The sequence below is a fragment of the Vipera berus genome (genome assembly GCF_964194415.1).
Source record: "Vipera berus genome assembly, chromosome: Z".
Lineage (NCBI taxonomy): Eukaryota > Metazoa > Chordata > Lepidosauria > Squamata > Viperidae > Vipera > Vipera berus.
Genome location: NC_138205.1, coordinates 50,563,076 through 50,577,467, shown reverse-complemented (window position 1 = coordinate 50,577,467; position 14,392 = coordinate 50,563,076). Strand labels below are relative to the sequence as shown.

At 47.9% G+C, this 14,392-nt stretch overlaps 1 protein-coding gene across 1 annotated transcript in view; it reads right to left on the bottom strand.

Moving 5' to 3' along the window:
• The window catches only part of MARCHF10 (membrane associated ring-CH-type finger 10), a gene marked incomplete at its 3' end in the record, with an annotated part of 74,776 nt that overhangs the window by 45,511 nt on the left and 14,873 nt on the right, over window positions 1-14,392 (bottom strand). Inside the window, exons 2-4 of the mRNA XM_081345021.1 lie at window positions 12,276-12,381; window positions 11,877-12,029; window positions 3,329-3,506 (exon numbers count right to left, since the gene is read on the bottom strand). Of these exons, the coding sequence (XP_081201147.1) occupies window positions 3,329-3,506; window positions 11,877-12,029; window positions 12,276-12,362 (418 nt within the window). The 5' untranslated portion in view covers window positions 12,363-12,381. The remainder of the gene's footprint in view (window positions 1-3,328; window positions 3,507-11,876; window positions 12,030-12,275; window positions 12,382-14,392) is intronic.

Genomic DNA, 14,392 nt, shown 5'->3' with positions numbered 1-14,392 from the left:
CACCTTCCAAGACAGACTGCTGGCACTTTCGGCCACCTGGCCCTCTTTGTAGCTCTGCCCACACAGCCACCACAGCGGCAGGTGGAACACCAGAGGCAGAAAGGGCCTGTTTTATAGCTCTGTCGCATTTCTCTGCCACTGCAGAGCTGGAGAGTTTGCCTCACCATCGCCCAGATGCCCTCCCTTTCCCAAAGCTTTTCTTTGCTAATCTTCTTTCAAGCTCTCACACGTTCCTCCGCTGCCGTGGACAGTCCCACAAACAAAGCAAGTTTGACAAAGTGGATCCCGGGCTGCAATAAGTGCTGCAATGGAGAGACAGGAAATGGAGCAGGCGGTACAAGGAAAGGAGCGGGGAGAAGAAAGAGGAAAAGTGGCTGAGTGAGAAGTGGGCTAGGCACTGAAGCGCCACTGAAAACAGCAGAGTCTGTGTGTGCGCCTGCTACATGCTCGCCCTGCATCAGCCATTCTTTTTATGCCTCGGATCAGCTATAGCACACTGTGGAGAGCATGGCTAATGCAGGGTGAGTATGTGGCAGGCAGGCACACAGACTCCGCTGACCAATTGCCATGCCGCCTCTTGGGAGGGCACCCAAAAAAGCGGAGTCCATGTGCGCGTCAGCCTTGTGTCCACCATGGTCTCCACAGCATACTGCAGCTGACCCTAGGTGGCTGACTAGGCACTGAAGCGCTACTGAAAACAGCAGAGTCTGTGTGCATACCTGTTACACACTCACCCATCAGCCATGCTCTCCACGTCTCAGATCAGCTGCAGCACCATGGAGAGCATGGCGGACGTGGGATGAGCATGAGGCAGGCGCACACATGGACATTGGTTTTTTGGTGTCCTCCTGAGAGGTGGCGTGGCAATTGGTCAGCAGACATGGGGGATTCACCATCTCCCAAACCCTGCCGCTGCCAAAGTGGATCCTGGGCTGCAATGTGTGCTGTAATGGAGAGACAGGAAGTGGAGCAGCCAGTGTGAGAGGAGGAGGTACGGGGAGAAGAAAGAGGAAAAGCGGCCAAGTGAGAATACAGCAGAAACTGTGTGCTTGCCTGCCAAATACTCGCCCCTCATTAGCCATGCTCTCCATGGTGCTCTGCAGCTGGTCAGAGGTGTGGAGAGCATGGTACATGTGGGGCGAGCATGAGGCATGCATGTACATGGACTCTGCTTTTTTCGGTGCCATCCCAAGAAGCAGCATGGCAATTGGTCATCAGACATGGGGGATTCACCATCTACCAAATCTTGCTGCTGTCAAAGTAGATCCTGTGCTGTAATGGAGTGACAGGAAGTGGAGCAGCCACCACGAGGGAAGGAGGAACAGGGAGAAGAAAGAGGAAAAGCGGCTGAGTGAGAAGCACCACCGAAAACAGTGGAATCCGTGTGCCTGCCTGCCACATACTCAACCTGCGTTAGCCATGCTCTCCACAGTGGAGAGCATGGCTGACATGGGGTGAGCATGTAACAGACACACACAGAGACTCTGCTGTTTTTGGCAGCACTTCAGTGCCTGGCTGGCTGGGATGGCCCCACTTCTCACTCGGCACATATTGCAGCCTGGGATCCACTTTGGCAGTGGCAGGGTTTGGGGGAGGGTGCGGAACAAAGAATATTTAGTAACTGTGAAAGGGATCTCGGAGTCCTACTGCAGGGCTTTTCAACCAGTGGCACGGGTACCACCTGTGGTACATTGGCACCTGGAAGGTGGTACGCGACCATCCTAGAAAAGTGGTAGCGTGGGAGGAGAATGAGCTGAACCGGTGGCAGCACTGCACAAGCCTGAGCGAGAGATGGCTGGAGCTGCAGGGCTGTCAGGGCTCAGCAGAAGCGCCAGGATCAGCATTTCTTCGGGGCTGTCAGGGCTCACCGGAAGTGCCAGGATCAGCACTAGGCTCCAGCTAGGCTTGGCGCTGATTGTGGTGCTTCTGTTGAGCCAGAAGAAGTGCCGATCAGCTGGAATGTTGCAGCATCCCCAAGTCTTGTGATTTACATTCAAATGCTTGGCAACTGATTCATATTTATGACGGACACAGTGTCCCAGGGTCATGTGAAGTGACCAAAACCTGCTGCAACCACCCAGCAGATGGGGGAATAAAAACCAAATACCTCCCACCCCACCCCCGCTGCCAATCCTCAACAGAAATGCTCACAACAATGAAAACCTCGGATAGGAGAAAGAGCGCTGCTGGGCAGGCAGGCAGGTGTCTTGCTTGGCTGTGGCTCGGGGGGCACTTTTTTCAGTGCCATTGTAACTTCGAACAGTTACTAAGCGAACTGTATAAAGAGTATTTTCCCTTAGTTGATGTGAAGACTTGGGTCCAGAGCCACTTGTCTAAAAAGTCTTAGATGCAGTTGTGCTAAAATTCTCATTGTTGTTACCAAATTATAATGAATGTGATATAAGTATAAAAATATCAAATACATCCATGTAGAGTAATCATATTAATTACATTTAAATTTATATTTAGTATGAGAATGTCTGTATAATCAAAGATCCTTTTGACTTATTCAAGAACTCTCCAATATTACCACGAGGTTAGAATTGTTACAGTGACAAAATTATTAAATGCATGGGGAATATTTATATTCAGATTATGCATGAAATATTTTTTGTTCTGGAAAAGTTTTTCAAATCTTCATTCTGAAAGAGATTGCATACCCTACAGTAAGGAGGGCAGTGTTAAATAGTGGGTTCTTGGGTGCAGGAATGACAACGCAAGGCTGAGTACAGGATAACTCATACTTTTATTTCTTGCTGGAACTGTACTGAAGCAAGGGCTGCAACCTAGGCGGCAGCCAATAGGTTTGAACCAACCATTGCGGCCTGGGGCTAGCCAATTGCAGGACAGGAGACAGTTAGTCTGGGTTGTTGGAGAGCCGTTAGCTGCTCCAGCAACCCATGTGGTGTAACACAAGAGCCCAGTACATAACAGGCTGTATTTTATATATTTAGCACAGTTCAACAAGAATTTTTAAGGAATGTGTATATGACTGTTTTCTCCAGGATAATAATCTATATGACAACTTTTTATCAGACGACTCTTTTAGTACATCAGCTGCTTCTCTACTCTTTTGTGCATTATATAACTCAGTGTCTAACTTGTTTGTTTTGCTTGTTTTTACACTTATTGCCTATTGCCTTATTGCCAAAAATCTATTAAAACTATTGATGTTGAGAATAAATGTTTCTTTTGATGAATCAGTGATTTTGGCCCTAAAATATATTACTTGCAAACCATCTCTCCCACAATTCCTTAATTTAAAAATCTCTTCAGTTCCAATCCTGTGCATTACAATTTATTTCCCTGAATATTTTTCCATACATACCTTGCATATCTTTTTTGGAGCCAGACCCACTTTTTTCATTTTTTTTCATGATTGAGCTTGATTTTTGCTTCTGTTTAACAGATGTTTTGTCAATGGCAGGAAATTTAGCTTCTGATTTATTCCCATGAGATTTTACATTTGATTTTGGATCACTTCCAGAAATTTCATCAGACGGGGTCTGGTAATTTGAAAAGAAATACTTAACTATTAGCAATAAAATTAATTTTAATATGCCATATTAGAGGAATTTCTTCCTTTGTCTAATTTTCACTGATACAAATGTAAGTCTTTCTATCAGGATTATGGCTGAAAAAATTAAGCCTCTTTTCCTCAAATAAGGAAATTTCCTACTTCTGCTTCTATTAATATTAATAGTTTGGTTCAAAATTATTTTTCATCCTTGTTTATGAAACTAAGCTGGTAATTTCTGCTGCAGCCCAAGTGCCTCAATCTCCAATGTGGCATCCAAATACACCATCCACTAATATTGCCACTGAGGCTCATGTGATTAAACCGTACTATTTTTAAAAAATATTATTTGAAGCAAAAATATTAAATTGGAATGTAGTATGCTATAACGATAAAACAATTTAATTTCCAAGAATGTCTTTGGAACCCATGTAGATACTAGAAGCATTCTTAGAAAATAAAGTGGTGGCTACAACCTACTATTTATTTAAAAGTGTGCCCACATGCCTAGAAATAAAGGTATGCTAAAATGATAGACACAGAGGTGGGATTTAGCTGGTTCGCACCGGTTCGAAAGAACCGGTACCTAATTTTTTTTAGTTTGGCAGAAACCCACTCCACCCCACCCGATTGTACAAATTGAGAACATTAATAATTATCTGGGTCACCTAACCTACAAAGGTACTTTTTCCTATTTCCTGGCAACTGCAAGACAGGAAAACATGAAAATCCATCTCCCGAGGTTGGGTGAAAGATAATTTCACAAGTAACCTCCACAGTCCACCCTTCTGATGGGTGCAGCCGCTACCTTGAATGGTGCTCTGCACAGCCGGTCAATGTATCTCTATGGCTTCCATTTTCACTTTTCCTGTTTCTGGTCTCTCCTTCCTTTGGGGCTTGTTGGGCGATGGCGGCTCTACGTGATCTCTGTATTCTGGTGAAGGTGACTGAGCTGGTGCCCATGGAAGTTGAGGAGGGAGAGCTATTGCTTCAGACTGGAGCCCCCCCCTACCTCCTCGCCTCTGCTATGGCATCAGTAGAGGAACTAGCTGTGCTGGTGGGGCGCTCGCTGAGGCAGCTACTGCCTGTTACGGAGCCGGGAAACAGGCGAGTTGGAGAGGGGAGCTGCCAGTGCCTCTGCCACAAGGCAAAGCTGATGGGGGGAGGGGGATCAGACCCATATACCCTGCTTCCTGGTATCCTGCCACAGCTTCTCATGCTGCCTCACTGGTGCTACAGGACAATGCCGCATCCCCATGATCTGGCAGCATGCCAAAATTGGCTGCAGCACCAGTGGGACAGGTTTCCAGGGTGGTTTCCCTGGCTCCATTTATGGAAGCAGTTGCCTCAGCGAACGCCCCACCGGCACGGCTAGTTCCTCTGCTGATGCCATAGCAGAGGTGAGGGGGTATAGCGGGGACTCCAGTCTGAAGCAATAGCTCACTCTCCTCCACTTCTATGGGCTCTGGCTCAGTCGCCTTCACTGAAATATAGAGGCCCTGTAGAGCAGGGCTTTTCAACCTTTTCAGATTGTACCACATTTAGGGCATGACAATATTTGAGTACCACCAGTGCTTAGCAAGATGTCAAAAACTTGATGACTAAAAAAAGGCTGTGTGTGTGTGGATGTTTACTTATTAGATTCATTTGTTGTTATAGAAATGGCTAGTTTATAATATTATGGAAAAGTAAAAAGTTGAAGTTCAATGTTAATGCTTCCTTCTACTGCAGGGGTGTCAAACTCAATTTCATTGAGGGCCACATCAGCATTGTGGTTGCCCTTGGGGGGCCGGGTGGGTATGGCCAGGGTGGGCGTGGCCTACTGGGTGGGCGTGGCCAGAGTGCGTATGGCTACTGGGTGGGCATGGCCAGCTCTACATCATTGGCATCAAGGGTGCCTATGGGGGCCTGGACAGGAGTGGGACAGATCTGAGGGTCTCTGGCAGAAGGAGGGTCTCTGGGCCAGGGCCAAGGCAGTAGGGACCATTCCCTCACTGTTTCCAGGATGGCTTCAGGGGCCACATGAAAGCACTTCGTGGGCCGGATCTGGCCCCCGGGCCTTGTGTTTGACATGTCTGTTCTACTGCAACAGAGGAACTCTGTTCTTTTTCCCTTCTCCCCCTCACTTTCCCCCCCTTTTTCCTCCCCACTGTGTCCTACTATTTGCTTTTGTATTTTTGTATTTTATTCTATAATCTAATAAAATATTACAAACTGTAGAAAAAAAGAAAAAAGTACCAGTTTTAATTTCTTTGGTGGCTGTTCCTTTGCTGAATCACTTTCCCTTTGCACTGACAAATGTATGATGAATTTATCCATGTTTATTAATATGCACCACTACCAGCTAGTTCAGGGGTCTTCAAACTTGGCACTTTTAAGACTTGTGGACTTCAACTCCCAGAATTCCTCAGCCATCATGGCTGATTGAGGAATTCTGGGAGTTGAAGTACACAGGTCTTAACGTTTCTAAGTTTGTAGACTCTGAACTAGCTAGTTGGCCTTTCTGAGCTCTTCCACAGTGTAGTAAGAATGCACCCCCCAATCCCTTCCCTGTACCCTTAAAGACACAGTTATCAAGTGCAAAGCAAGAAAATAAAGAAACACAAACACCATTTTTTTCTCTCTTTAAGCTGCCTCAGGCATGTCACGTGTCATCCAAGACAGAAAGCCTCCGGCAATTGCAAAAAGCTTTAGCTTTAAATTAAGCCAGTTTACCTTCAAAGAAAACTTTCTAAAAGCCACAGACAGAGTCAATTAAAGGGTGTAAAACTAATTTATTTATTTATTTATTATTGGGACTTATATGCCGCCCTATCTCCCAAAGGACTCAGGGCAGCTAACAACAATAAAATACAACAATACAAAAGTTAAAAAGGATTAAATTAACAGCCCCAATAGAATAAATTAAAATTGAAGTTAAAAATTAAAAAACATTTTAAAATCCCTGTCGTCAGTCCAGGTCAGCCTGATGGAAAAAAAGTGTTTTAAGGCCGCGGCGAAAGGACCGGAGATCCAGGGCCATCTGGAGCTCAAGGGGAAGTTGGTTCCATAGGGCTGGCGCTCCCAGAGAAGGACCTCCCCCTGGAGGTTGCCAGCCGACATTGTCTAGCCGACGGCACCCTGAGGAGGCCCTCTTTGTGTGAGCGTACTGGGCGATGGGAGATCGTTCCCGGCAGCAGACGGTCCTGCAAATATCCCGGACCTAAGCCATGTAGGGCTTTAAAGGTAAGTACCAGCACCTTAAATCTCACCCAGAGGACAACCGGTAACCAATGCAGCTCACGCAGGAGGGGTGTAATATGGGAGTATCGGGATGGTCCCATCACTACCTGCGTGGCCGCATTCTGCACCAGCTGGAGCCTCCGGGTGGTCTTCGAGGGCAGCCCCATGTAGAGAGCATTGCAGTATCTATACGGGAGGTAACGAATGCGTGAGTGACCGTACGTGGGGCATCTTGGTCCAGATAGGGGTGCAACTGGCGCACCAGGCAAACCTGGGCAAATGCCCCCCTGGCCACGACTCCAATATGATCTTCAAAACTGAGTCGTGAATCCAGGAGGATGCCTAAATTGCGTGCCCTATCAATGGGAGGTAACACCTCTCCTCCCATAACCAAAGATGGAACCTCTTGGACTAAACGAGATGCTGATACGTAAAGCCACTCAGTCTTGGCTGGGTTCAGCCGGAGCCTGTTCTTCCCCATCCAAATCCGTACCGCTTCCAGGCAACGGGACATCACGTCAAGGGCATCACTGGGTTGGTTCGGGGTGGAGATGAAAAGCTGGGTATCATCAGCATATTGATGATACCTCACCCCGAAACCACGGATGATCTCACCCAGCGGCTTCATATAGATGTTGAACAGGAGGGGCGAGAGTACTGACCCCTGAGGCACCCCACAACTAAGGGGCCTAGGGGCTGACCTCTGCCCCCCTGCCAACACCATCTGCGAACAGCCCGAGAGGTAGGAGGAGAACAACCGTAAAACGGTGCCTCCCACTCCCAACCCCTCAAGACGTTGCAGCAAGATACCATGGTCGATGGTATCAAAAGCCGCTGAGAGATCTAATAGGACCAGGACAGAGGAATAACCCCTATCTTGGGCCCGCCAGAGATCATCCACCAGCGCGACCAATGCCATCTCCGTGCTGTACCCGGGCCTGAAACCCAATTGGTACGGATCCAGATACTCAGTTTCCTCCAGGACCAAAGGGAGCTGCCGTGCCACCACGCTCTCAACAACCTTCGCAAGAAAGCGAAGGTTGGAGACAGGACGAAAGTTATTTAAAATAGCTGGATCCAAGGCAGGTTTCTTGAGGAGGGGACTTACCACCGCCTCTTTCAAGGCGACAGGGAAGCACCCCTCACTCAAGGAAGCATTAATAACTGCTAGGAGCCAGCCTCGTGTAACCTCCCGAGCCACATAAACCAGCCAGGAGGGACACGGGTCCAACAAACATGTGGCGGCACTTAATTTCCCCATGATCCTGTCCACTTCATCCGGAGTCACAGGATCAAACTCTTCCCAAATGTTCTTGGCCAAGCCCATCGCTTCCCCCTCATCAGATACTGCCCAGTCAGAGTCCAGACCAGCCTGAATCTGAGCGATTTTATCCACCAGATACTCACTAAATTCCTCAGCCTGTCCCCGCAAGGGGTCCTCTCCTGTCCCTTGATTTAAAAGGGAGCGGGTCACCCTAAACAGGGCGGCTGGGCAGTTATCTGCGGACACAATGAGGGTGGCGAAGTAAGCACGCTTCGCCACCTCCATTGCCACAAGATAAGATCTAGAAAAGGATCTTAACTGTGTTCGGTCAGACTCGGACCGACTGGATCTCCAAATGCTCTCTAGGCCTCTTCTCTGGAGCTTCATCTCCCGCAGGTCTACAGAAAACCAAAGAGCGAGCTGGGATCTGCGCTGGGTCAGAGGCTGCAAAGGCACAACGTGGTTGAGAGCCTCCGAAGCAGCCCGTTGCCAGGCGTCAGCTAAGGTCTTGACCGGGCTGTGGGAAAGGGAGGTAGGAATCAATCCAAGTGCCATCTGGAACCTATCTGGGTCCATCATGTGCCTGGGGCGGAACCACCTGGTCAGTTCCGCCTCCCAGCAGCGGGAGGTGGCATGACGGAGGCCCAACCACAGAAGATAATGGTCTGTCCATGAAAGAGGTTGAGATGTTGGAGTAACCCCACCCAGACCATTAAGCCACTGCCCAGAGATAAAAATAAAGTCGGGCGTGTTTCCCCCCTCGTGAGTCAGACCCTGAATAATCTGGGTCAGGTCCATGGCCATCATAGAAGCCATGAACTCTCAGGCCACCCCCGACGCACCGCCCAGGGAAGGCAGATTAAAATCTCCCAGAACCATGAGTCTGGGAAACTCAATCGCCAACCCCAAGAGAGCATCAAGTAGCCCGGGCAGAGCCATTGCTACGCAGCTGGGAGAGAGGTACGTAAGCAACAGGCCCAACTGACCACCAGGGCCCCACCTTAAGAGGAGGGACTCACATCCGCCTATCTGAGGGCCAGTGGCCTCCCGTGGATGGAGGGCCTCCCTAATAACGACCGCCACCCCACCGCCCCTACCCTGAGCCCGAGGCTGATGCAGCACACGGAAACCTGGAGGGCATAAATCAATCAGAGGGACCCCTCCCTCCGAGCCCAACCGAGCTTCTGTAATGCATGCCAGGTCTGCATCTTCCTCCTTGATCAAATCACGGATGAGGGGAGCTTTATTCACAACAGACCTGGCATTCAAATAAATCAGCCTGAGCTCAGGTGTCTGCCCTCCCCCTTCCCCAGGAAAGCAGGTAAGAGCCAGAGGGTCAGAGTGCACCACAGCTCGAAAATAGCGGGGGTGCGATCCCAGATTACGATATGGCCCTGTTCATCCATCTGCCGCCATTCCCAATCACCGTGGGGATCGCTATCCCTACCCATCCCCCCGGGCCCCAAGACTCTCCCCGGCCCCCTTATTGCTGCGACCATCAGCCAACCTAGACTGAAAGAGGTCCGGCAACCCACCCCCTCATTCTGTCAAGCCTGACCCTCCCCCCTCCCTAACCCATTAAATTTTTTTAAAAGAAAACCCAAAAGCCTCTTTTTTGTGCCATGCCACCTCTCGGGGTCCCAAGACTCATCATTAAGGAAACGGCGGCACAAGTTGGATGGCCACATCTGAGAGAGGGGGGAAGCTCTCAGGGCAAGCAACTCACTTACAGTAAGCCATCAAAAGATAAGAACAAAAGGAACAAGTTGGCTGGAACAAAATGCATATTAATAATAAGTCCACAGAGCTGGACAGTGACTCCTGAAACATGGTCACCCTCTCACAGTGACCAAGATCTTTCAATCTCAGGGAGAAACCACTATCCAGCTCTGGGTAGGTTGCAGAAGGAGAAAGAGTCTGATGGCTGGGTGATAGTAAAACAGTCTATTGGTGATGGCATTCGCAGCTCCGATGATAAACAGATGTAAATAAGTCTTGGGCTCCAGACTCCAGGCCCAGCCGACAACAGCTGGGTCCCTCTGGTGCCCAATATCACCAAGCCGCACCGCCAACACCTCCAAAGTCACCAAGGATGTCAATGGGTGGCAACGGGGACTGGGACAGTCATCCATCTCCATGCCCTGAATATAATCACGACCAAGGGGCTGTAATAAGTCTCCGGATGCAGAAAATGAAGGAGGCTCACCTCAGTTCTCTAGTATGGCCCCCCGAGGAGCTAACCACCATCTCGGGTGCCATCCGGCACGCTCCACCTCCATCTTCAACTTCAGCTTCAAGTGGCCCCAGATGTTCCCACCCTCCAAACAGGTCCAGGAGGGCTCCAAACGGCGCTCAATCCATCAAACGGCAGCCTCCACCATCCAAGGAACCTCCGCCAGGGGGGGGGGAAGCTCGCTGATTGAATGGATGAGTAGATGAACTCGGCAGCCACAAGCCCAGGAGCCTCGCCACCCAGACTGCCTCTCCAGGCTGCCCCAGACCGTCACAACCCCACCGCAGGCCGCCGCAGGTCCAGACTGCATGTCTAGGCCGCCGCAGGCCACCACACACCGCACCAGGCCCATCGTAGGGCGCATTGCAGGCCGCTGCTGGTTGTTGGTGGTTGATGCCGGCTGCCGCAGGCCACCGCTGGCTGTTGCTGGTTGGTGCTGGCTGCCACAGGCTGTTGAAGGTTGTTGCAGGCTGCCGCAGGCCCGGAGCTCACCGTCCGAGCCATCTCGCTCGGCCATCCTAGGCCCGGGAGCCTCGCTGCCCCGCCGCCTCGCCGTCACCTTCAGCATCCACAAAGGGCTCCACCGAAGCCTCGGAGGGTCCCGTCACCTACCCGGGCTACAAAACAACAGCCCCATCCATGTCCAAAATGCCAAAACTCGCTCCCTCGCTCCTAGCGCTCAGCCACGAGCGGCCATCTTCTCTGGATTAAACCTTTCCTGTTGTCTTTTTTCCCTTCCCACACCCAAACCATGTTCTTTTATAGCCTCTCCTCTCTTCCCTCCCCCCCCCATTTTTTTTCAGTTCACTTCCAGCTCTGAGCTGCTTCTGGAAGTACCAATCAGCTGGAGCCAATCAGCTGGAGCCCTGCCAGCTCCTGGGGCTTCTGCCAAACCCAGACTGTCCTGCAGCTGCAGCTCCCTCTCCCTCTCCCTCAGGCTTGGCTTGCTTAGGCTCATTCCACTCCCCCGCTACACTTGGCTAGCAATCACATACCACCTGCCATGTGGCAAAGTGCCACAAGTGGTACGCATACCACCGGTTGAAAAGCCCTGCTGTAGAGCTGCCATCGCCCCACAGGCCCTGCTACTGCCAGAGGATTTCTTCTCTCTTTGTTTTTTCAATTTGTAAGCCAACCATCTTCCTGGCTTATTCACATTTTCGAAAAAGTTTTGTTTTACCCTTTTAATTTTTTGGGACAATATATTATCTTTACTTAACTTTCTATTAAACAAGCAATCTTATTTTCAAAAAAGAGAAGACAGCTCCTCTAGCAATACTCTTAGAAAACTAAATGGCCTCTACTTTAGTAAATTTCACAAAGAAAAAAACGTTTTTGCTGTTGTTATTCCTCTTCATCCTCCTTTGGTGCTACCTTTCAACTCCAGTTCTCAGTAAGAATATTACAAGACCTAAAGAGAATGAAATGTTTGTTGAATTGAAAAAAAAACTGATTCTCCAAGAGTTATGGTCTTCAGCCTTCGCAATAATTCTAAGATGTACAGTAATGTGAACTGCTCTAGAATTAAAAAAAATACATTGATAGCTGATCCACCTGGATTATGAATTTTTAAAAGCTTCTTGAGTTTTTATCAGAAAACTATTTTTTCTATTTCATATTTAAAGTTAGCAAATACTTGCCTGTCTATTAACAGGAAGTCTTGAAATCCATGGCCTTTCATATCTACGCACTGGAGAGATAGATGATAAACTTCTCTGCCTCAGTTCTTGTCTGCTGTGTTCTTGTTTTTTATCAGACTGGTCTTTAATGTGCTCTTGTTTTCTCAGGCAAGCCTAATAAATAAGGCATGTGTCTATTTTAAATGAGTTGTATGTGAAGGCTTACATTCAAACAATAGCTAATGGAATCTGGCCACACATCTATAACACCCTCTGCCAATTTTCTTCAATCAGAAGATCTCCAGATTTCTTGAAGTATATGTCCTAGTATCCCCAGCCACCAATGTTTAATTTGGGGAAGACTACTTCTGGTTCATGTTCTTTGTAAGAAAATAAAGATACTGAAATATAATGTATTACCTGATACTCTGAATCCATCTTGTGCTGCATCTCTCTTATGTATTGAGCATCACTGATAAACTTCTGCCTTTCCTTTGCTTCATACATGGCAATACTTCAGGAAAACCTATATAAAAATATATTCAAATTGCATGTTTATTGCAGTCACAGACCAGCATAAGAAAGGTGGGATAGTCATTTAAAAAGGATAGTGGATATATAAAAATATAAATCTAAGAAAAATTATAAAAAGCTAGAAGATATATAAGATATAAGAGTTAAAATTTAAAAGTACTTCTAAAAAGCAGAATCTAAAAGAAGGGATAGGAACAACAGAGGGTATGGGGGGAGAAAAGGTTGTATGTGGAAGACTCAAGTTACAAAGCACTCTGATATAGTGAACTAGGTCATTATCAAATCTAGTTTGTAACACAGGTCGTTATAATCTGATGATAATTTTGAGCATAGCTGCACAGAACTTGGCAATGTTATCTGTTGTAGCATGGTAGGTATCTAAAAGCAACAGGGTGGTATAAAATTGTCCCGTGCACCTTGCATATTCATGCAGTCATGGTGAGATGAGGCTAACATCAAAGTTTTGGTAGTATAGGCACTGAAGAAGCATGCATTCTGTTGTTTCTGTATTTCCAGAGTCAGAGGGGCATTGAATCTCCCAAGTTAGGAATCTTCCTGTATTAGTATCATGGCTCAGAACTCAGAGACTGATTCTGAAGGCAAAGAATCATAATTGTTAATAGCCTTGGGAGACACAGAGCCAAGAACTATTTGAGGTTCATTAACATGGGCACCACAACTGGCTTGACAACTCTGACTTGGCTCTCAAAATCTTGGACTGAACTTTGACTATTCTTCTGTGCACTCCTGTTAAAAGCAACCACTCTAACATCATGAATGCATTCAAAGCTCTTCCCTGCTCTTATCTTGGGCCTTCTGACCATCTCTCTGTTTTGCTTATCCCAGCATATAAATCTCTGTTACATAAGAGAGAAACCAACAGTGAAGCAGGTGAGGGTTTGGGCAGAGGGAGTTATAGAAGCATTACAAAATCTCTTTGAGTGTACAGATTGGGGTATGTTTAAAGAAGCTGCTACAGTTATCCAACATATTAATGTAAAGAGCATGCCACCACTGTGTCTGCATATATTCAGAAGTGCATTGAGGATGTCTGTGTCCTTAAAAACATTGTAGTGCGGACTTCCGGTGGCTCCGCGGCGACGGAGACAGCCTTCCCGGGCTGCCCGCGGCCCAGCTGAGTGATTTTCGCCCGAAACAGCGCCGATCAGCTGTTCGGGCGAATTTGAAGCCCCCTCCTCGGGAGAAGAGGAGGGGGTGAGGCCCCAGGTAGGGGTTGAGTTCTCCGGGGCCGCCTGAGCTTGCAGCTTGGGCGGCCGAAGGATTGAACTCCCCCGTAGCCTGGGTCGCTCCCAGCTGGCCAGCGCCTCTGCTCCTGACTTTATGGAGCAGAGCCAGGCGTCTGCGACCACCCCTGCCTGAAGGAAGGACTATGGAATAAAAAGAGCAGGCAGAGCGGTACAAGAGGAAAAGGTGAAGAGGATTATTTTATTCTACTCTCGAGCTTGATGGACTTTTTAAACTCTAAGTGAAAGTGCGTCACAATTGAAAGTAAAAGATGGCGGCTAAACCTCCCCCTAAAACTCTTCGAAGTGCTGGAACTTCCCCGGTGCAACAATCATCATTGCAGGCACTGCATCCTCCTGATGTAGTGACATCGAAGGACTTACAAGATGCTCTTGAAAAACATACCCAGGTAATCTTGGAATCAATTTTGGAATCAATGGGTGATAAATTTGCACAGATGGAGGAGAAATTGAAGAAGTTGGAGGAGAGAATGGAGGAGAGGATGGAACAGAAGTACAGGGTGATGAAGGTAGACATTTTGTCTTCAGTGTATAAAGTGGCTGAATGTGTGGAAGATTTGGAGGAAAAAGTTAAAGATACGACTCAAAAGAATGCCATATTAGAAGCAAAAGTATTGGAGAATGAAGATTTAAGAGACAAAATGGATAAAGAATTGAGTCTTGCTCAATATTTCCAGATGCAGTTTGCCATTAGAATCAGAGGTTTAAAGGAGAATATTAAGGAAGATCTAAAGCAGC